At 36.0% G+C, this 25,108-nt stretch overlaps 2 protein-coding genes across 2 annotated transcripts; both read left to right on the forward strand.

Moving 5' to 3' along the window:
• Positions 1 to 1,194: 1,194 nt before the first annotated feature.
• On the forward strand, positions 1,195 to 6,486 carry LOC140144969 (uncharacterized). Its single transcript, XM_072166762.1, has one exon. It carries the CDS (start codon positions 1,484 to 1,486, stop codon positions 2,696 to 2,698), a length of 1,215 nt encoding a protein of 404 aa, XP_072022863.1. The 5' UTR covers positions 1,195 to 1,483; the 3' UTR covers positions 2,699 to 6,486.
• An 8,082-nt stretch (positions 6,487 to 14,568) lies between these two features.
• LOC140144962 (uncharacterized) lies at positions 14,569 to 16,438 on the forward strand. Its single transcript, XM_072166756.1, has one exon. It carries the CDS (start codon positions 14,911 to 14,913, stop codon positions 16,045 to 16,047), a length of 1,137 nt encoding a protein of 378 aa, XP_072022857.1. The 5' UTR covers positions 14,569 to 14,910; the 3' UTR covers positions 16,048 to 16,438.
• The last annotated feature ends 8,670 nt before the right edge of the window (positions 16,439 to 25,108 follow it).

Genomic DNA, 25,108 nt, shown 5'->3' on the forward strand with positions numbered 1-25,108 from the left:
TAAAGTATATGATATCAGAGAACTATAATAAAGAATATTCTAATTATAATATACATCTTCAGATCTACCCGTAGGATACATTATACCCTACAAAAGGAATATCCCCACTGGGGAAGAACATCAGCCTGCAGTTATCCTTTGGTGCGCTTACATCCAAAAAACCTCAAATTTGTACGATTACATTAACAATCAAAACTTCATATTTTCAAGATTATATTAGGAATCTCAATGAAAAACGCATTTAAATGAGTACATACATGCCTAGGATCGGTCCAGTGGTTCTTGAGTTGGTTTGTGGAAATATTGGAGGAACAATACTAGTTTATGTATATCGTTGCTTGCTCTATGCACGCAAGCGTCGAGTCCTCAAAACTCAAAAATTCGAATCCATTATCGTCGCGTCTCTCTATTAGAATCACATATGAGACGTTATCAATTAAAGAAAGTCTCGTTATCTCGCTATTCAAGTTAAGCATCATTACTAATAGTAATATGACTAGAGAAAATACTAACAATAACATTGACAGGTTTTTTTCATTCATTTTACTTGCGGCATTAGAGTTGGAAAGGGTGTATTGACCTTCCTATCGACATGTTATGACTTTGTGTACGATAATGTTGCGGAGTTAAAAAGTCAACTAATTCTGATACCTAGTTTAAATTCAGTTATAAAGAACAGTGTTAGATTATGACCATTTTTTGTTTGAAGTCATTTTATCATGAGAAATATAGCAAACTGCTCCTTTGAAACCTTATAAACGTGAAAAGGCAAATTTCTACCATTTTTGTTTAAATTGAGGTATTGATAGCGATTTGTATGATTTGCTTTTTACACACAAAGCTACGTTTATAACTCGGCGACATACACGTCCATCAGATCCGATCGTCAACCAATATACCACTCTTAAAGTAATTAAAAATCATATTTACAATACAATTTCAAATTAATCAAGAAATATGTTTTAATAAAACAATGGTAATTTAATACCAATTGTTTTGAATATTTGATCAGATTTGTGCATCTAATGAGTAATGAAGTGAATCGATAACGGTATACAAAGGGTTAAATTTTAATAATCTATGCCCTTCGTTCTCTGAGGCGGGTGATCTCCTCGAGGAAATCAATTTGTATCTCTAGCGATTTAAGTGCGCATTAGCATGAGCCACTTAACCGCTCAAAGTATATAAGACTCAGCTTGCCTTTCTCTGCCGAGCAGCATGCCGAGTTTTATTGGTTTATCATTTTCGATTTCAACTTTACGTGAACGAGTATGAGGAGTATGGCACTCATCATCTTAATGCATATTTTGTCAAATTCACTAGTATCCGGTGATGTGAATGGATCAGGCTGATTTGTATTTTTTGCAAAGGTGCTTTATTTCTACCGAGGACGACTCATGTGCGATACATGAAATCATACTCTCCAACAGTGACTATAACCAGCTGAAAGTTTTATATTTTGAAATCTACAATATGATGCATCATGCCTAGCCAAATGGATACAACGAAAAGACTACTCAGAATTTCTCAACTTTTTTACTTAATTTTAATACAATTTACCGAAATATGGAACTTTGCTATAGCATCTGAAACTCGTGTAGTGACCAGAGCACCTGTCTCGCCAGTAGTAGAAGGTGAGATTCTCTCAGTCCACTGCCAGGTGTGGAATCTACAGAAAGGTCAAGAGGTGACATTCATTCGATCTCCGGAAAATGGCGAACAAGTCCGAATAGCCTTTATAGTGGATGGCGAGCCATTGATTGTAAGTAACACCGGTGGTACCGTCTTTGTGGCTGTACGACAAATGCATTCTGATGGTAGCGTCGTGTATTTTCTCTCAATTCTTGATGCTGCGAAAGAAGACGCCGGTGAATATTCTTGTAAGATAAACTCCGTTGGTAACAGCGAAGGGGTACTACCGAGTGATTCTGTTTATATCAATATTGCTTACTTTCCATCGGAACCAAGTCCGGTGTGTGAACATGGTGAACTGGAAACTTTATCAGCTGGGGACGAGATGACGCTATTGTGTACAAGCGAAAATGCTTACCCGGAAGTAAGCATACAATGGACACGCAGTGGGTCATCGGAGAGTTTAATTTCTGAAAAAATATCTCGCGACGGAAGAACGGGGGCTCTTTTAAAGCGCAGAGTAACTGAACATGACTCTGGAAAGATATTCTTATGTCAGGTGACCAGTCGTAGCTTTCCGAGTCGGACCGAATCGTGCCATGTTGGCCCAATAACGGTTCGCCCAAATGGCAATGCGCCTGCCGCGGCTGCAGATACACCAAATGTTAAACCAAAATATGGTTCTACAAAGTCACCATCAGGCCTTGATGTGCTAACAAAACATTTTGACAATAAAGGACAAGATAGTGCCAATTTTGATAAACAAAAATGTTGGAAGACATGTTCAGAAAGCTCTTCGGTTATGTATTGGATTTTAGCGACAGCAGCGGCATCGATATTAGCGTTAACTTTTATGATACTTGGTATCGTTATGATTTGTAAATATTACAGAATTCCAGAGAATGATAGTATACCACATGGTGCACAGTATATACCAACCTTACATACTGGTGAAGAGATCTACGTTGAGGTTGAGAGCAAGCGAAGGGACAAGAGTATGTATATGAGTCTGGAGAAACCAAGAAAGCCTGAACATTTAAGCTTTCCGACGACAGGTGAAATGTAATTTAAAATAGTGTTAATTAAGTTTGAAGATTGCTTTTAATTAAGTTGGAGAATGCGCAAAACCTTGAAATAGTGGTAAGGGATGTCACCAAAAAGGTATTAAGAATCAAGGTTTAAGTTATCAAAAGAGTTGTGATTTTAATTCTGGTCTAAGAAAAGGGCATACCGTAAAAACTCGATAGTTGGCATATGTGCTTACTATCGAGCACTTTGAAAACATGAAATTGTGCCAAAGTCCGGGGTCTATTGCCATTTGGTCTAATACCATTTCGTCTAATTCTCGTTTAGTCTATATTCAATTGGTCTATTACCAGAAAGGCTAATTGCCACTTAGTCTAATAATCATATAGTCTAATGTCCATTTAGTCTAATATTGTTTGGTCTAATAACCGGTATGTCTACTAACCATATAGTCTAATAACCATTTGGTCTAATATTTTTTTAATAACCATTTGGTCTACTAACTGTTTGGTCTAATAACCGTATGGTCTAATACTCGTATGGTCTAATAACCAGTTAGTCTAATACCATTTTGTCTATTTATTAATAAACTAAATGCTTGTAAGACTATGGTGTGTAGACCAAATGGGTATTAGACCAAATGGCTATTAGACCTATTGGTTATAGACCAAATGAGAATTAGACTAAATGGTTGTTAGACTAAATGGTTTTAGACTTATTGGTTATTAGACTAAATGGTTATCGGACCAAATGGTTATCGGACCAAATGGTTAAATGACCAAATGATTATTGGACGTAGTGGATATAGACCTAATGGATTTAGACGAAATGGATTTAGACGAAATGGATATTAGGCGAAATGGTATTAAACCAAATGGCAAATCCCCAAGTCCGGCACTTTACCAACTGAGCTAATGGGGTCGAGACGCACATTTGCAGGTTTATTTATTTGTATATAACTATATGTATCGATGATTTGCTCAAAACCCTTTACACTTTTGTGGATGAGGCTCTTCATGTTTGCATGTTTTAAAAGCGCTCGATAGTAAGCACATATATGCTAACTATCGAGTTTTTACGGTATAGGGGTCGGGGTTCAAATCAAATACAAGATACATACAATGTGATGTTCATCATTCGTGCGAAAGTTGCTAGATGAGTTAATAATAGTATCGCATATGAAACGCCCAATTGTTGAAACTCGTTCTGCACACTGGTATTCATTGGATGATTCCAGATTTTTAACATGGTGTAATTTCTTCACACTTTAAGCTTAACAAGAGAGCCTCAAAGATATATTATGACTTAAAAGGGGACAAATTTGCGAGCACTTTTATGATGCTCTTTGCTTTCCATATCATTGCATCTATACAGCAAAGGCTATTCCAATTGAAATCCATACATGATCTTAGTCTCCCAAACAGGGTGTATAGACATGATAGATGTCAAATGGAGCCACTCATTCAGGCAATCCTATTTGAATTTACACGTCCTGTGTGGTAGATTAAAGTCATGTCTTCCATAGGGGGTGTATGGATTTCAACTGGAATAGCCGAAATTGGGACAGGTTGTTTCGTGAACGGTGAAAACGTTTCGCATTGATGTTGCTTGCTGATACAAAGCAGGAAAATATTGCTTGTTAATAATACAAAAGCACAAACATATTTCAATATGCCTTTGATAAAATTAAAGCTGTAACATTTTGTCATTTATAACTCTTTCTTAATCAGAACTGCAAAAAGAATTACGTAACATGCATTTATGAACATTTAGTGACACGTGAATGTCATGACAAAATGATTGCATCTCTTATAATATGCTGACATTTGCAGAAACGTTTTTGCGCTGTGAAGAAGATACATAAGAATAACCTTGAAGTATAAGGTATTAAATGATGTAAAATGTAGAATCTACATTATTGCTGGGGTATTATTGCAGAGTTTCGTAAAACCACTATAACCGATGACTATACGTCTTATGCCATGATGTTTTCGATATCCGAGCAAATGTGGCTACTTATTATGATTTTAAAACTTTGTGGTCAGTTTTGGTAAATGCCAATAGATACAAATGTTCAGCTATCTTATTTAGAACGAATGCTCAAAAAACATAGGCCTTATAATTATGTTAAATGCTGATGCTTTTTGACATGTTGTGGTGATGTGGTACTATAAAGATGATGATCAACTATGCTTTTACTATTTTTGTTTATATATATAGGTCTACAACTCATTTGAGCATTAATGCTCTGCGTGCTAGCCATGCGCTTCAACGGAAAAAGTTGAAGTTTTGAAATATTTTCTCAAAATATCAAGAGCTATCTTAAGAACTACTGAACCAATACTAGGCTTGTTTGTACTCATTTTAATGCATTTTTCATGCTGATTCCAAATATGGTCATGAATATTTACATTTATGAAATGTTTGATTTTTTTTTTGAATTTTTTTGAAACATGTCGTCTGCAGTCGACACCCGCGTGAAGAGAGTTAAAATTGTTGCCAACCGTTAACATATGCTCTACTGTTCATAAGGTACTAAGATGATTAGGTATCCATCTGGAACATCAGTAATACATTTTATTCCATAAAGAAGTTGACCTATTTAATTAAGAGGCTTTACGTCTATCAGATTAATGTACACGTATTCATGGAGTTGTTGAGACATACTTGGCTCTTTCAAGAGTCTTGCTTAAACAAGGCTTATCGTTAATGAGAGAACTATTAATTTATTAGCTAACACCTTTACGTCCCACAAACCCAGTTGCATTATAAGACTTGCTCTTCAACTGCCCCGAGAAATGCCTTCAATATATCTAAAATTGTTCAATAGAAACTGAACCATTTTGTATCATTTCTATTTTGACACTTATCCCATATTTGTATCAAATTTATTTTTTCAAAAATAATGAAACCATTTGAGATATTTAAAAACAAAAAATTACATAATATTATGTAATATATCTATTTGAAATACCGTTTATCTATTTGAAACATATCTTTCTAACATGTATTAGATCTATAAGAAACTAAAATTTGATGTTTATTAAATCTTTACAGATTAGAAAGATATTATTTCAAAGAGGGCACGTTGGCGCAGCAGTATGAACTTCTACTCATGATCACAATGCTGCGAGTTCGAGTCCCGGCTGCGCTATCGTGCTGTGCACTTGGATAAGGCACTTTACTTCTATTGTCTTTATCCACCCATTGTTATAAATAGGTACCAGCACATTATGCTGAGAAGGTAAAACACTCTTCCTTATTCCGAAGGACCATTATTCCGGAGGGTCGTTAATCCGAAGGTTCGTTATTCCGAAAGGTCATTACTCCGAATGTTCATTACTCTGAAGGGTCATTACTCCGAATTTGCAACATGGTTCGTTATTCCGAAGGATCATTATTCCGAATTTAGATCAAGGCTCGTTACTCCGAAGGCTCCGAATTTCCAAATAATGACTCATCGGAGTAACAAGCCTTTGGAGTATTATCCCTTCGGAATAACGAACCTTGTTGTTGTCATAAAATCGGAGTAATGACCATTCGGAGTAACGAACATTCAGAATAACGATCCTCCGAAATAACGTGCCTTCGGAACAACGTTCCGCTCCCGGTAAAAGTTAAAACAGATACGTGCGGAATTACTTTACCGTATATTTAATGAGAGTAAACAAACACTTAGACCTGGTCACAAATACTCAAATCTGATGTGTGATGATTTTATTAAGAGATAATGACCCGTTGATAATGTAAAGAGTCCTTTTTAATATACAGTTGTTCATATTTTAAGAAGAAACATGTCAGGACAAAATAAAATAATGAAATAACAAATGCATGGAATGAGTTTGCTTTATAAATGTGTTGTATTTATTAAGTGTTTACCTGAATTTTATTCTGCTATAAGCATGATAATTGATGGTTAATGAATTTCAAGTATTTATATAATTCCGACATGATTTTATGTTCCGTTTCCTGAAGTGCTTCAAGAGTAACATTGATTTACAAATTGAAAAATAATTTACAAAACACCACTTGAGATTTAAATGTCCTTATTTTGTTTACTATATAAATGTGCCACACAAACTAAGAGAGAGTATCTATAACATTGGTATATTCTAGTTGAAAGCCATAGACCCATGGAGGACATGATCTTAATCTCCCATACAGGGGGTGTAGATTTGAAATGGAGTCCCTCATTCAGGTAACCCCATTTGAAATTCACACTCCATGTGTGGGAGATGTCTGGATTTCAAATGGAATACCCTATAAGTACTGGCAGATACTACCTATTTACATTGAGAGGCAGCGAAATAATTGACCTTTTGGTGAATCCCATAAGCCTTTGCGAGTAGACCTGAGATGTCGTCATTTGACGTCACGCCGATGCGAACATCGTTTATTGAACATCGCTACTGCGGATTTTAAAGACGTGAAGTGCGTAGTAACAATGTGCGAATCAGCGTGTCGACATCACATGTCGACCCGCAAAGGCTTATGGGATTTACCGAAAATGTCAGTTGACTATTTTGGTATATCCCATAAGCCCTTGCGTTTTCAACCATATTCGTCATGCCGATGCCCAATTATATGACAGAACTATGCGGATCCCCTCTCCCATGTAAACCACCCCAGTATTTTCTGCAATATATTATATTCTCTACGTCATTGGATATAATAAATCGCTCATTGATAGCGACTTACGTATGAAATCAATTAAATTACGTTTGACATTACAAATCGTATCTTCTAAACATGGTAAAAGACTGTTTGCTAAAGGTGGTACTACAGCCCCTGATAAATTTTGTGACTAATTTGCATTTTCCTCAAAAAATAACTAAACACTGATGGTAACAAAAGTTATGTATATTATAGGGACAATGAATCCAATTATACTTCACTGAAATTTCAGTGATTCAAGACAAGTGATTCATTATTATATGTTAAGAAATGAGGTACGTTCTAGTGATACCTCTTTTCTTGTCATAAATAACGTACCGCTTGTCTTGAGTCACTGAAATTCCAGTGTAGTAACTGGGTTCCTGGCCCCTATAATATACATAACTTTTGTTACCAATGTGTTATTATTTTTTGAGAAAAATGCAAAAATAGTCACAAATTTATCAGGGGGTGTCGTACCATCTTAAGCGCACACGTTTTAACAAGCTTTTTGATGTTACGTTAAAAATTCCCTAATGATTTATGTGAATTAAAAGAAAATGGATATAATTGTTTTGACAAATTGAAATAATTGGGTCACGATTTCTGGTAACATTTATGGGAAGCAAAGTCAATGAAACCCAACTGTGCCAGCAAACCGATTACAATTATTTTCAATATATAATACAGCAGTATTTTAAGTGCAAATGTTTTCAATTTGCTATAATGTTTTCCATATAATGTTAATCACTTGCAGACGGTGCCGTGAGAGTTTTTAAAATACCGCCTGTCAAAATTCAAAACCAGCAAATGCCGGAACTTGAACAAAGTGTAGTTTACAATGTACTTGGATAGTGGTGGAGTACAATGAGTCATTGTTTCCCCTGATACTGTGCAGTTTCTCAAGTAAGAGGTTGTTCCTCTCTTTATTGACGATGATGATCAGACTTGTTTGAAGAAATACGCATTAGTCTTATAACTCTATTTGAACCCGATGAGTACGCTATGGTTAGATTTTCTTTTTTTAATAAAATACTAAATTTATGAACAATAGCCCACAAGAAGTGACACAGGTCAAGAAATTATCTGGGCACTATAAACATGATAAAAGACAACCACATGGGCCAATCAGTTGTTCACAGCAGCTTAGGGACAACAAGAGTGTTGCCCTTTTTATGGGAAATGGGAAAAACTACAAAACCACATCAATGTTACTGACAAAGAATACAACACAATTTAACATGCTTTAGGCCAGTGGATATGGAAGGAGACATATTTTCAGTCGTTTCTCCTTCATCCATGTTTTGATATGTCAGCCTGATGCTGGTAAAGTGAAAGGATTTATATCGTCCAATGCATATGGTCGTCCCACGCAGATTGTTTGGACGTGTCTTACTCTTTTAGCTTTACACCTATGTCTTCCCCACAATCTTCCCTATAAAGCTATCCAGCCACTTCCTCGCTGACACTCTTCTCATCCTTTTCTCCTCCCTTCACCATCACTATTACGAGAACCTATACTCAACAGTTGGTGATGCACCAACACAGTGAGACCATTTTCAGATGAGCCAATGAAAAAGAAAGAAATCTGCACTATTTTGCCGATAATTAAATGCCTTTTCATTATCCAATCCTTTAAAATAATAATTAAGGACCACTACTTCTAATCCCACATTTTGAATCGTATATAATCATAATCCCAGTAAACACAAAAATGTTCTTGAAACCTTATAATAAACACGTTATAAAAGTGTTTTGGTTTTGGTCAAAACGCTTTAATGCCGGGTTAAAGGGCATTTCGTGATCCACAACCCCATCCCCCCACTTTTTTCAAAAAAAGTTGAGATTTTTATACCAGTGGAAACCTCTGGCTACATAATGTTTATGTACCAAAAATTTCTTGCAGATTAATTCGTTTAGCATAAATATCGTCAAATTTGAATTTCGTTCTGGTATACCAGAACGAAATTACAACACTGGCCTATGGAACATAACAGTGTAATACACATAATCATGCATAACTTGCAAACGCAAAATGGGAATGAACTGAAATTTTGGGAATAAGGTTTTTTTGTGGATATCTACTGAAAAATATCATAAAAAGAGGATACTAGGATCACAAAATCCTCCTTTAAGGTCATGAATTTGTTTATTATACGTTTTATATGAAAAACACTACAAAGGCATTTTAAAAATGTTGTAAATTTATTTTTGGCAAATATTTTTGCGAAATATTTTAAAAACACTTAATACATTTTGTTTTGCAGCAAGTTTTTAAAATGGTTTTTGAATGTTATGAAAACGTTTTATGTGATCCAATGTACACTTTTTTAAAACATTTTGTGTTTGCTGGGATGCTAAACCCAACTCCATTTTAAGATAATACTTTTTCTTAAAATTTGATTCTGCTCATCGAATTTCTTCATCACATTTCTATACTATCCGGTGTTGTTAACCAATGAAACGCGAAGCATTGGTATTACTAGTAATAATACATGTACGGTTTCATATATTAAGTCAGATATAGATCAATACAGTATAGCAAATATTTGTCGTTATAAATCAAACATATATATTTTAGTAGCAATATATTGTTACCAAACACAATTACGTGATGAGTGATGTTTCCGTTCTTTTGTATCATTTTTCTCTTCTACTTCATAATTATGTATGGCATGTTTATTAAACAAACTGAGACGCCTTTCAAAATATTCCTCTTTGTATAAATATATAATGTACCAACAGTAGCAAAATTACTTCTTTGTGGCATTATTAAAAAATTTCCATGATGATCATGATCATAACACATTAAAATTAAAAATTAACATTTGACTGCTTTATAATAGGCAATTAACATTAATATTTAACGCCACGCCCCTGGATAAAAACAATTAAGCCACTATACGACTTGCCCCATTACCGACTTAGCTTTAACAATATTGATATTATTTTATGAACAAGCTGATTTATAATTCATAACCAATAGTTACTGCGCTATGCAAACGAGAAACAACGGCAGTTTATGATTGACGTGTATATAGAATACTAATATTTTATCAATTTGATGCGATATGAAAGCTTTTGAGAAATTGTAGCTTTTTTCCACTGGGAGATATGCCACGGGCGTGCAGCTGATGCACTCCAATTCATCACCATCTAACTTAAGCTGTCTAGGTAATCTTACTACGGGAGCTTTATAATTTCAGAACATCATATTACATGAAGATAGAATGTTGCTGTATAATAGGGCAAAGAATAACATTATTGGCAGGATAATGTAATTTACGTCTTGCCAGATATTACTCAAAAACATGATTAGGTATATTATTATATGGCATGGATAACGGTACATAATATATCAAATATACAGGACATGCAAAGTTACGATAAAAGACCTATGACTAACATTATGATGTGATTTATGAGAATTGTTATTACTTAAACATTGTGCATGATATTTTGATAATAATAATTTCAAAACACAGCAAAAGAACACAGTTATAAGTGTACGATAGGAATACAACCATGAGTTATAATAATAATAATATATAATAACAAAATAAATTATTTGGAGTACTCCGCACGTGACTTAAAACACAATTTACAAAGACTCCAAGCAGCCCATATATATTTGCATGAGTATTAAATTTGTAATGCGTGTAGTGCACGCGTGGGCACATTTCATGTGGTGTGGGCTGGGGTGTGATGGGGTGGAGTGGGTTGTGTGTGGGTGGGGATGTGGGAGGGGGGTATAACCTTTATCCCAGGTTAAAGACGAAATAAAGTGTAGGAGTATTTGATATCAATGATTCCTTTCCATTTTGCCAATTTGTATACACTTTAACACTTTAATGTCCAGGACATAGTTAGCATAACTATATCATATTTAGCAAATGATTATTTCAATCAAGTAACATACAGTTAGTGCACAACTCCAAACGATTTATACGTGTTGACAATTTCAAAGTAACCCGAAAAGAGAACAATTAGCAACAGGTTTGTTTCAAGGCAATCCGGAAACTGAAAATATAACAGATTTGTTACAAGGCGATCTGGAGAATGGGAAATCCAGAGTAACAACAGACTTGATGGAAAATCTACATTCGTAACATATTTGTTACAAGACGATCCAGGGAATGGAAAATCTACATTAGTATCAGATTTGTTACAAGGTGATCCAGAGAATGGACAATCTACATTAGTAACAGATTTGTTACAAGGCGATCCGGTGAATGGAAAATCTACATTAGTAACAGATTTGTTACAAGGCGATCCGGAGAATGTAAAATCTACATTAGTAACAGATTTGTTACAAGGTGATCCGGGGAATGGAAAATCTACATTAGTAACAGATTTGTTACAAGGCGATCCGGGGATGGAAAATCTACATTAATAACAGATTTGTTACAAGGTGATCCGGGGATGGAAAATCTACATTAGTAACAGATTTGTTACAAGGCGATCCAGGGAATGGAAAATCTACATTAGTAACAGATTTGTTACAAGACGATCCAGGGAATGGAAAATTTACATTAGTAACAGATTTGTTACAAGGCGATCCGGGGAATGGAAAATCTACATTAGTAACAGATTTGTTACAAGGCGATCCGGGGAATGGAAAATCTACATTACTAACAGATTTGTTACAAAGTGTTCCGGGGACTGGAAAATCTACATTTGTAACAGATTTGTTACAAGGTGATCCGGGGATGGAAAATCTACATTAGTAACAGATTTGTTACAGGGTGATCCGGGGAATGGAAAATCTACATTAGTAACAGATTTGTTACAAGGCGATCCGGGGAATGGAAAATCTACATTAGTAACAGATTTGTTACAAGGCGATCCGGGGAATGAGAAACTCTACATTAGTAACAGATTTGTTACAGGGTGATCCGGGGAATGGAAAATCTACATTAGTAACAGATTTTTTACAAGGTGATCCGGGGAATGGAACATCTACATTAGTAACAGATTTGTTACAAGGTGATCCAGGGAATGGAAAATCTACATTAGTAACAGATTTGTTACAAGGCGATCCGGTGAATGGAAAATCTACATTAGTAACAGATTTGTTACAAGGCGATCCGGGGAATGGAAAATCTACATTAGTAACAGATTTGTTACAAGGCGATCCGGGGAATGGAAAATCGACATTAGTAACAGATTTGTTACAAGGTGATCCATGGAAAATCTACATTAGTAACAGATTTGTTACAAGGCGATCCGGGGAATGGAAAATCTACATTAGTAACAGATTTGTTACAAGGCGATCCGGGGAATGGAAAATCTACATTAGTAACAGATTTGTTACAAGGCGATCCGGAAAATGGAAAATCTACATTAGTAACAGATTTGTTACAAGGCGATCCGGAGAATGGAAAATCTACATTAGTAACAGATTTGTTACAAGGCGATCCGGGGAATGGAAAATCTACATTAGTAACAGATTTGTTACAAGGTGATCCGGTGAATGGAAAATCTACATTAGTAACAGATTTGTTACAAGGCGATCCGGGGAATGGAAATTCTACATTAGTAACAGATTTGTTGCAAGGCGATCCGGGAAATGGAACATCTATATTAGTAACAGATTTGTTACAAGGTGATCCGGGGAATGGAACATCTACATTAGTAACATATTTGTTACAAGGTGATCCTGCGAATGAGAATATCTACATTAGTAACAGATTTGTTCCAAGACGATCCGGGAAATGGAAAATCTACATTAGTAACAGAGTTGTTGCAAGGTGATCCAGGGAATGGAACATCTACATTAGTAACAGATTTGTTATAAGGCGATCCGGGGAATGGAAAATCTACATTAGTAACAGATTTGTTACAAGGTGATCCGGGGAATGGAACATCTACATTAGTAACGTATTTGTTACAAGGCGATCCGGGGAATGGAAAATCTACATTAGTAACAGATCTGTTACAAGGTGATCTGGGGAATGGAAACTAGTATAGCAGGTTTGTCCAGAGAAATGAAATTCTACATTAGTATGCTGAAGCGAACAAAAGAGTGTGGTTTTGGCAGTGGTATGTGTATGGGGTGTGGATGTGGGGTGTGTTGGTGGGGGAGGGGTGTACAGGGTGGGGTGTATATGTGAGCGTACCGATATTGGTGTTTGCATTGCAAACATCCAAAATCATATACATATAATACATGTAGAAAACTATAACAAATTTTAATATCCAGATATTTTGCACAATGTACTTTTATTTGATAAAATTTTGCATAGCTGCTAAAGACAGTTATAATCAATCAAAAACTGTCAATAAGCTGTCAGTCTTTAATTCTGAAGACAAAGAATCTCAAATTATACGAAAAAATAAAGCAACACAAAAAAAAAAAAATCCAAAACGATATTCTTGAATCGACACGCAATTGACATTACATCGGTTGTAGCAAAGGTGAAATTTACAAGATTTTCATAATATAAAAAGATTTGATGAATTCAATAAATCGCTACTTACACTTGAGTGTTTTAATAATAAAATAAATCAATCAAAACCAGCCGGGGTTGAGAGTAGTATCTTTGTGCAATTTGTAATATATTACGGCATTTCCTTGTTTTCCTCAAGATACGGCGTAACCTTACAATATCATCCCTGACAAGACAACGATTCTTTCATAACATTTTATTACAAGGGGTGAACATGCATCTTAAGCTTTAAATTTAATTTTAACGTTGGTGTGCTCAAAGCTCTTTGCGGTCATCCGCACTTTGTACATATCAATTTGTATCCCAGTAGACCCAATGGCAAACTTGCGTCAGTCTCTTAATACGTTAAACGTTAAAGCACGGGATTTCATCACACATAAATCCTTCGATCCAATAACATGTTTACAAAATAAAACCTTTAATCAAGAACAACTGAACCAATACTAGGCATGTTTGTACTCATTTGAATGCATTTTATTTGTAAATTACAGATCTTATCATGCAAATGTCATAATTCGTTACGCTGTCAATATTTTATTAATTTTTAAAACCTATCAGTTACACTGAAGCTCCGTATGGAATGGTTAACACACTCCGTAAACCTTTGACATGCTTAAACGTTCTACCATTTACATGCTCTTGTTTTCAGAATAAAATGTATGCAATTTTGTGTATATATAATATAATTGTATTTTTACACCTTTGAAAGTGTGTTCTATTTAAAAAATGGTTTAATATACGATTTAAAGCGATTTAAGTTCAGCTAAGAAAGCTATTAAAGTAAATCCAGTAATGGAAGACGTTTGATTTATTAACTATGTTCACAGATGTGAACTAGTATAGCAGGGTAATATTAAATGTGCGTCAAGCTCTTTGCAAGAAAAAAAAATATAAAAAGCTAGAGATAGACTTTCGCCACCGACTGGATTATGAGCTTCCATTTCACACGCTGTTCTCAAGAGTGTCAAATCTTGAAGTGGTTTGGAGAATATTTATCAGAGGAAAAGGTTATTATTACAGACATATTACTAGACATATCGGAGATGGATAGGGCTTTTAGAAAACAGCTCGATATGAAAATGCATGTATAGGATTTCTGTTGTGGATTACTTCTTATATATTACTGCACCATTGGACAGCGGTTGATGTTATGCTCAGACTGCGCAAAATGTTAAGCAAAGTAAGCTTACCACCATACGGATTGACTTTATGTATCTTTATATTGTTACATCACACCATGGTTCATGCTACTACTATATCAGTACGGGCACCAGTGAATCCGGTACAAGAAGGCGGTATAATATCAATATATTGTGAAGTTAAGAACTTAGAGCAATGGCATGAGGTGACCATGTTTCGAAATTTGACCACGCACACTGAAAAGCTATCTGTGAATGATGATGTCCTACCGGTAGTTGGAGATCAGGTGTTTCTAGCCAGAAGACAATTAGAAGGATCGTCGTTTGTTTACTTTCTTTCTGTTATTCATATATCGAAGATAGACAGCGGAGAATATTTCTGCAAGATTGGTGATGTGGCAGGGGTGAAGGCTAACCTACCTGTCGCATCGGTGGTTATACAGACCACCTATTTTCCACCTGCGACGGATCCAATTTGCATGTCACCAGGACCGGTGACTGTTCGTGAAGGGGATACGTTGACACTAAATTGCAGCTCAGAACAGTCAAATCCACCTGTACTTATCAGATGGTATCGAACTGGTATCGATAAACATCTACCGGCTAAGGAGGATACAAAATCTGACAGAGTATACGCGGTTGCGAATATACTGATCGCCCCTTCGGATACAGGTAGTATTTTTATATGTCGAATAACGAGCGAGGCGTATATCGATAAACAACAGACATGTCATGTTGGCCCGGTGCGTGTTTTATCAAAAACAGGAATTCCCATAACAAAACCCGATAATACACACTCGGAACATATTGAGGTATCTACAACAAGAACGCTATCAAACATGAATGATTTTAGTGACGCTAAATTTGAAAAACCAAACTGTGATAGCGCTTGTATTTCAGATCCATCTTCTCTACTATATTGGATATTAGCGACGTCAGCAGCGGTTGTTTTTGCCTTTGTATTTCTTATTATATGCATAACATTATTTATGAAGACACGGAGGATGAATGCGGAAAACAATAAACCAGTTAACACGTATGTACGAGCTACAGACGGTATTTATACGGAACTTGAATGTCGTAGAAGTCAAAATAAAGTTTATCTTCCGATAGAACATAACATTAAATTTGATACGCAACAGCAGTGATATTACATTCATCCAAATCAACATTGTTGAAATAAATCAAACAGAATATTATACACAACTGTAAATGATGCTATTTGTTTAATCATTAAGGTCCGATTTCTTGAAGCTTGGCTAGTGGTCAGGTTTCCTAAGCCAGTAGGCTAGCCCTACCAATGTGGATCCATTTATTGATTTATCTTTCTAGGTGATGTATGGTGTGAAATTGTAAGCACTGGTATGACTAATTAGACTAAGCCTGATGGCTTAAGAAGCCTGACTACTAGCCATGCTTCGAGAAACCGGCCCTTAAAGGACAAGTAAGAAGTCTTTATTGAAAGTAACGTAACATTCATGTGTCTGGTATATATATATAACATGTACACCACGAAAACATTCATTACACACCGCTGATTTAACGCAAAATTAAGCCATTTAATCTATATGAGACGGTGATAAATTAATCTAAAATCGTTGTCAAAATTCTGTAGCATCTGATTGGCTGACAGCATCGCGCATCCCATATCCTTAAACACTTAAAGCATAATGTATGATTTTGGTCAAATTTTGTTTTTTTGTTATTCTTTGTCAAAAAGTATTGCATAATATTGATCATTTTAAGCCGAAATAATGAGATAAAATGAAAGAAAACCACTTAGTCGCTTAACTTTGGGGCTCTGTGGGAGAATTGGTGTATAAAACCGGCGATTGACTAAAATCATTTCAGGCTTAGTCTTTAATTACAATTCTTTAATTTGTGAGCAAATCACACATTATTGATTTAACACGAAGCGCGTGTCGGTGAGTACAAGTGATTATGAAAAAAAGTCGAGCAGAATATAATAAACCTTAACTGTAAATATACTATTTATTATATGAATACGTAATACTTGTGTGCTTGGTTTTGAAAATAATACTCCGCGTCACATTCACATAGAACTTCAACGCAAAATCTTGCAAACTCATGCAATTTCGGAGCAGATAAGTATCCTAAAATCGGTATCAGAATCTTATACGCACCGACACATGCACCGTTTACAGGAGGGGTTTTCTGTCAGCCAATCAGATGCTTACAATTTGTCACATGATTCTCTCAATTAGGACAAAACTTGTTAATATATTCACTTGTTACGCAACTAATTTTATGTGAAAGAATTGAGATAGCACTAATATTGACACGTGTTAAAATCATCATTTGCCATAGTTTACGTTCTGTTTATTCATGTTGCTTAAAGTGACTTTTACTCACTCGCCTTTAGTGTATATGACATGTTTTTACAGTTTGTTTACATATCATTAAAAAGAGTGCAAAACAATGCTTTGAACATGGATTTTTATGGGTGTTATTTTGTATTTAACATGTACATCACTAATAATTAAAGTCACGCCGGAGTATATGATTACGTGCCCAGGTGTCCATCTCCTTTTCTTTGGCTTTTTTGGCCAGAATTACCCGAATTAACTTGTTGTGGGGAGGGATTGACAATCCTCACGTACATGCACAGTCGGTTTTACCATCCCAGCACTATATTATGCTTTTACGACTCGTAATGACTCAAGGCCAAAATTACGGTTGACCCAAATTCACACAAATGCACAAATTATAATAATAATACACTGTTTGATTAATTTAACAATATCTGTTCTTTAATTAAAAGTAAAATATATGATTGATACATGAACAACAAATGCACATACAATATAATCACACTTTTAAATTTATTATCTTCTTTGTTCTGCTGTAATGTTCTGAACAGCTGATGTATATCCTTGTACACTTGTCCTGCAAAAAATCACTGTTCTGCGAAGTCCACTGTAATACACGTGCAATTATATATCCTTTGCGTATAAAATCCTCGCACAGAAATGGTGCTGCTTTCTCCAAATACTTCTCCAAATGTTTTGGTCACCTATCACTCTCTTTCTTCAGAAACAGGCTTCTTTCTGCACTGATCCACCTAATTGACAGATGTGTTGTTTTAAAAAAAAAAACAGACTCCAGAAAGTCTCAAAATCTCCTTCATTGCTGTATTATTTATTATTAATATTAATTATTGGCTATAAAAACTTGTTTAAATGTACCTCTTTTTGAAGCACGATGAGATCACATAATAACACTCTCTTCGTATTCTGCTAAGATCAAACTGCAATGCTTTCACCTTTTATACTCCCCAAAACACACAATCTATGGACCATTCGTCATATTTCAGCTTATTTTAGCAAATGGGGTTTTCCTAGTTAACATTAGGCAACGCTGAACATTCTGGAATAGTGGGGATTTTCCAAGATCGTTAATAACTGATTGAGTTTGTTTACTGTAACCAAAGGGATAACCACTAAAACATGTCATAACACACAAACGTTTCCCCTTTCGCTTATTTTTCATGACATAGCTTTAAGTTGTAAACAAATGTAATCAAATTAAATTACTCAGGGCACATCACGATGCCTGTGCCCATTTATACATCTGGGGTAGAGAGACGATAAGAACCAAAATCAAGGAAAATCAGTCGGAACTATAGAAATATTAAATTTTTAGTTTAAGATATTAAAAAAAAATTACAAAGCTGGATTTTGCAGAGAACCCCATTGAATTTGAATAACCAATTCTAATGATATGAGCAATTAAAGAGTTCCAAAACAACAGGAAATATTTTCCTTTGTTTGGCTAATCAATATTTCCGAGTTCCGACTGATTTTGCTTGCATTCTGAATACGAAGAATGTGCTTCTGATGTCAAATAATTTTGATTTTTTGAAATTCGCAATGTAATACACATTTTATGGCAAATCATTAAAAATTGATATTTTTGATATTTAACAGTACTCGAAGTAAACTTTATAAAATCTGATGATTTATACTGAAAGTGTATGTAGGTGGGATGAAAAGCCCACGATCAATTGAAAATTTTGACCTTTCGTATTGAAGAAATGGATTTTTTTTTTTTTATTTCACCAAAAAAAATTGGGTCTTTTTGGGAAAAAAATCTATATCTTCTCCCAGCTACATACACTTTAAGAATATATCATTAGATTTATAAAATTTACTTCGAGGACTGTTATATCAAAAATTTGAAAAATATCAAATTTTTATAATTTGTCATAAAATTTGTATTATATTGTGATTTTCAAAAAATGAAAATTATTTGATATCAGAAAGACATGCTTCGTATTCAGCATGCAATTCGATATGTCTGCTGTGCGCTCATGTCCCACAAAAAATACTGTGGAAACGCTAGCGCTCAAAACACTCATTTCAGATCCATTAAGAATCTCGAATTCTGTCCCAAATGCAGGACCTATAAAGGCATGATTTTGCGGGGTATGTTAGTTCATTAATGAGTAAATTAAGAGTATGAAAATCTTGGATCCTAAAACCTTTCAGTTTTAAGTTACATAATTTGTGCACTTTGTTCCAGAAATTGAACTACTTTTATAATAAAAAAAAAAAGCAGCATTCGAGTGATTAAGGTGTATGTAATTATATTTGTTTTGCACTATATTTTATTGAATAAAACACATGATGTAAAAGAAATACAGATGTTTCTTTTTAATTCTTTGATTAGCACGAATATGAAGAATTTAATTAAAGCAATTTCTAAGTTTTTTTTTAGCGAAATCGCCCTCGGACAACCGAGTGTGTTACTCCGGGTCCCGGGGTCCTAGGGGGCCCGTAAAAAGTAAAGAAAACATTTTTTACTGTTTGCTTTTGCCAAAATGATCCTCGATATAATGAAATCTTCGAGAAATCAGGGGAGTGCAGCTTAATCGTGGGAACACAAATTGCAAATTTCTACGCGCTTCGCACGCATTGTGCCCTTCAGTTTATTATTTGATCATACCCTAAAATTGGCATTTTTTCCGCGCTTCGCACGGAGTTTGTTTCAATAAATTCAATCTGGGAGCAAAAGTCGATAATTCGAATTGCAATTTTCTCGCACTTCGCGCGCATTTGCCCAATTCAACAGTTCATACTTGGATAATTTTAGCCAGGGGCGGACTGGCCACTGTGGCGTTGTGGCGATCGCCACATGGGCCGCTTGGTTCTGGGCCGCTCAGGGCCGGTTGCTCAAAAAGGAGAGAAAAAGAAAGAAAAAGGAAAAGAAAGGAGAAGGGGAGAAAAAAGAGAAAGAGAGAAAAGGAGAAAGAAAGGGAAAATAGAAGAAAAGGGGGAGAGAATGGGGAAGGAGTATCTTAAGACATAGGCCCTAGGGCCTGAGGCATCGGTCCGAGAGCCGAAGGCGTAAGGCCTAAGACATAGGCCCTAGGGCTTGAGGTATAGGCCCTAACACTAAACTATTAGAGGCCGGCCACTAGTACACCGTCGCGGCATCACCTACAAATGGCCTTTTGAATCGCCTCTCTAGACCGTATACACAGCAAAAGGCCAATACTCTAGAATATTGGGCTGGCTGTCAATGGAATACTTGGTATTTCATTGCGGCTGCGAAATGAGGCTAGGGCCGATATGCATTTGGTATATAGGCAGACATAGGAGAAAGAAAGGAAAAGAGAAGAAAGGAGGGGGATCATTGATTGATGAGTAATATAAGGGCCTACACAGTGTGCCCGCTGTTTGTCTGAATAGTGATAGGGCCTATAAGGCCTGTAGAAATAGGGGCTGATAGGCCTACAGGCACTCGACTTTAGAAGTGACGGGGATGTGCGGACATGGGACACCAGTTTGAAACTATACATGCTATAGGGGTCTTTTGGTGAAAGCTTCGACGCCATATAACTAAGGGGTCATTCAGTAAGGAGGCCTCAAAAGGGGGTTCTTTCAGTGAGACTGGGACAAAATTTGGGTCAAAATATAAAAGTTGACAAATTTTTGATAATTGTTTTTCAAAAGTCATCAAAATGGGATTTTTTTTAGAAACAACGCCATGAAAGACTACCAGAAATTTGTCAAAAATTCTTTACAAAGGGAGGTCTTTTTGTGACAGGAAAAGAAAAAATAGGGGTCATTGAGTGAGGAGTTCAGTAATTCAGTAAAATAAAAAATAAAAAAGTGGTCATTGAGTGAGAGGGAGTTGAAAAATGGGGGTTAATGTGGGTTGTGGCCGCACTGCACGCACATCGCTTCACTCATTTTAGTGAGTGCCCCCCCCAGGTCTTTGGCCCTTTGGACCACCATCAGCTATCAAAACTAGCACGGCTAGAACATCATTCGAAACCTCTGGGCTGGGGTGCTCCTTGTAATGCAGGGATTACATTACATAATACTTACAGCCACATTACTCAGTTCAATACTCAAACCAATTTCTTTCCTTTTGATGTTTCAACTCATAGGCGTAGATCCCAGGGGATGGGGATAAATCCCCCAATATTTTAAAAGGGGATGGTCCATACAAGCCCCCATGATGACACCTGTAGGCCTATATGTGAGTTTCTGACCAAATCAATCTCATATTTGGCCATTTTAGCCTAAAAAGTGTCAATTTTTTCGCGCTTTGCGCGAATTTATTCCACTGCATCATCACCAGTTTAACTTCAATATGCCAAAAATGTCTGTGCGCTTCACACGCATTTGTACAATAAACTTATAATGTCGCCAAAAGGTGCTATTTCAAGAATATTTTTCCAACCCCAATGTCAAAAACAAATCTACGCCACTGTGGAATTTTATCACGCTCGCTATGAAAATAATGATCAATGCAATTTTTGCCAAAGCTCACTACCATTCGCTAGATGCTGTGAACTACCAAATCGCAATAGTTTAAAAAAGTTGCTATTAACCTTTACCCAGTAGGCCTAAACAATTTTTAGCATTTGCCTTTTAATGATTGAATTATACTCACGATATGATAACACAGTTCTGCAAAGATGTAGGCCTAATTCTATATGTGCAAATGAGTCAAAACATAAAACATGCACACTACTTATAAATTGAATAAATGTTGGTTTGATCTTGATTATTGCAAGTGAGTGACAATGGATAAAAAATATTTCAAGTCTGTACAAATGGAATTTGGCTTCAGAAATCATTGTCAAATCCGGGCTTCCTGACCCCCTAGAATAGCTAAAACCCTAAGTTGTCCGGGGCTTCGCCCTGGATTCCACCAGGGCTTTGCCCTGGACCCTACCAGGGCCCTTACGCGGGCCCCTGGACCCCATGCGCTAGTCGCTACGCTCGCTTCGCTCGCTGCGCTCTATTTGAGTAATAGGGCCGGTCTTCATAAATTTGCCACGGCCGCCTAAAACCACCAGTCCGCCCCTGATTTTAGCTTCAAATTGGCAAATTTTTGGCACTTCACGTGGAAGTTGTTAAGAGAAACTTAATCTGGGAGCAAAATGTCACTTCCAAATTGCAAGTTTGTGCGCGCTTCGCGCGCATTTGTCTCCTCCAATGTTCACATTTGATTATTGGCAGCTAAACATGCTACTTTCGCGTTGCTTCAACATATTTTCAGAGATTTTACAACAACCTCCTTCCCCATGTCACAAAGAAATTTACGCCACAGCTGCCCCCCCCCACACACACACACACTTATGAAGTCCTGCACCGTCATCACTGATCGAAGGGGCCCGTGCGTTCACATTGCCCCGGGCCCGTTGTGGCTCTCGGCGGCACTAGGCCACCCCTTGCAATAGGAAAGGTGTGGCTATACATGTCTCTCAGGTACCGGGTACTTTTATCTTGAAGAAGTCAGAGCTACTCCTGACGAAAGCTTTAAAGTTAAGAAAAATTGCCCGACGGCGAACCCGCTAAAATTACTAATTGTTATGAACTCCCATCCCAAAATAATACAAACATATTTTTACAAGTAGTTCTTACAAGTCATTTTCAAAATAAGAACGACATGGTAAACACAACAGATAAGAACAACAGAGTTTTGACTCTAGTGCAATTCCCGGTGGAGGCAAAATAATATAAAAACTTATTATCCACTCTCTCCATTACTGCATTTGAATTGTGGCACAGGTGTAGTGAATGACAAAGATCTCGTAGTCAGTTCCAATCAGGGTAACGCACGGAGAACAGTGTTGACATTGACTTATAATCCAGGTTTAAATAAGAGTGGGTATACATCCCTGCAACTGTTACTGTAACTTTACATAAAAACTAATAAGACATACAGTTTGTTTTTTCAGGAACTAAGCAAATATTTCACACGATGATGCACATTAAACAAGCAATACTCATTTGAATATCTTTAAAATGTATAGATCAATAATATTTGCCAGTGCACAAAGGTGAATAAGGCAGGTGAAAACAGGAAAGAAAAAAGTTTGATCAAATTTCCTCTCATCTAACGTTAACTTAACGCTAGCCTTGCAATTCTCTATTGTATACAATTAGTGAGAAATTGCCCTGAGCCGGCGACAACTGATAGTTCTAATATCGTGATAGTGTGTGTCTCGAAGGGTGAGAAAAGTATCAAATTTTGAAAATAGCTTTTGCTTGGAATGAAATGTATTTTTAATGCATAAAGCATTGTTCTTTTTAGGGTAGGATTTGTCATGCCGTTTTTCTAGTCTTGTAAATGTTCACACATGCATGAAGAGAGAAAATACGGCGCCATTTCGTAATAGGTGTGTATAATGCAAAAACTTGTTAAAGTATGAGCAATATACAGGATACGTATTTGAAGGTGTGATAGTTGGTCAAGTTTGGCTCGATACTAAAATAGTTCATAAACTAAAGATTCACTTCGTTGACAATTTATGTAAATGTTGTAATACTTTGAGAATGGACAATCTACATCAGTAAAATATTTGTTACAAGGCGATCCGGAGAATGGAAAATCTACATTACTTACAGATTTGTAACAAGACGATTCAGAGAATGGAAAATCTACATAAGTAACAGATTTGTTATAAGGCGATCTGGGGAATGGAAAATGTACACTAGTAACAGATTTGTTCCAAGGCGATCCGGGGAATGGAAAATCTACCTTAGTAACAGATTTGTTCCAAGGCGATCCGGGGAGTGGAAAATCTACCTTAGTAACAGATTTGTTACAAGGCGATCCGGGAATGGAAAATCTACCTTAGTAACAGATTTGTTACAAGGCGATCCGGGGAGTGGAAAATCTACCTTAGTAACAGATTTGTTACAAGGCGATCCGGAGAATCGAAGATCTACATAAGTAACAGCTTTGTTACAAGGTGATCCAGGAATGGAAAATCTGCATTAGTAACAGATTTGTTACAAGGTGATCCGGAGAATGAAAGGTCCATATTAGTAGCAGATTTGTTATAAGATGATCCGGAGAATGGAAAATCTACATTAGTAACACATTTGTTGATTTGTTGCAAGGCGATCCGGAGAATGCAAACTATACATTAGTAAAATATATGCTTGTGATGGTAGTATTTGTATGTGCATGTGTTTATGGTGTGGGGGTGTGTGTGGGGTGGCGTTGTTGATAATGATTGAGTACTTTTAACCATGTCTGTATATGAATTCAATAATATAATTTTGAAAGAGCGCAAATAAATACCACTTGGCTTTAACAACTCCCTACCCACGAACTTTGATCGACCACCATATATCCCTGGTAAGTTGGTTGGTCAGCAAATTGTTTTCGCTAAAATGAGCGCAACGGGTGTACTTACTATTAGCTTAAGTCATTTGAGTGTTTACTTATAGGTGGTACATACACCACCTGATAAATTTTGTGACTAATTTAGCATTTTTCTCATAAAATACCAACACACTGGTAACAAAAGTTATGATTATAGGGGCAAGTAATTTAATTACTGCACTGAAATTTCAGTGATTCAAGACAAGTGGTTCAGGTGTTAAGAAATGAAGTACATTCTAGTGGTACCTCTTTTCTTATCATAAATAACGTACCAGTGTGTTATTATTTTTTGAGAAAAATGCAAAAATATTCACAAATTTATCAAATGGTGTAGTACCAACTTAAGCGTTTTAGTTCACTAGGAACATAAAGGAGGGTTGGTACAGCCTCCCCTTCATAATAACACGTACAAATGTGAAAATTGATACAATAACTGCGACTAAAAATAAATGCACGTGGGTAGAAATTCCTGGAATCCGGGATTGAGAAGTATGATACAATATAGCTTTTAAAATCATAGAGGAACATGCATTAGACTTAATTCAACAATATCAT

This window comes from Amphiura filiformis, unplaced genomic scaffold (genome assembly GCF_039555335.1).
Source record: "Amphiura filiformis unplaced genomic scaffold, Afil_fr2py scaffold_105, whole genome shotgun sequence".
NCBI lineage: Eukaryota > Metazoa > Echinodermata > Ophiuroidea > Amphilepidida > Amphiuridae > Amphiura > Amphiura filiformis.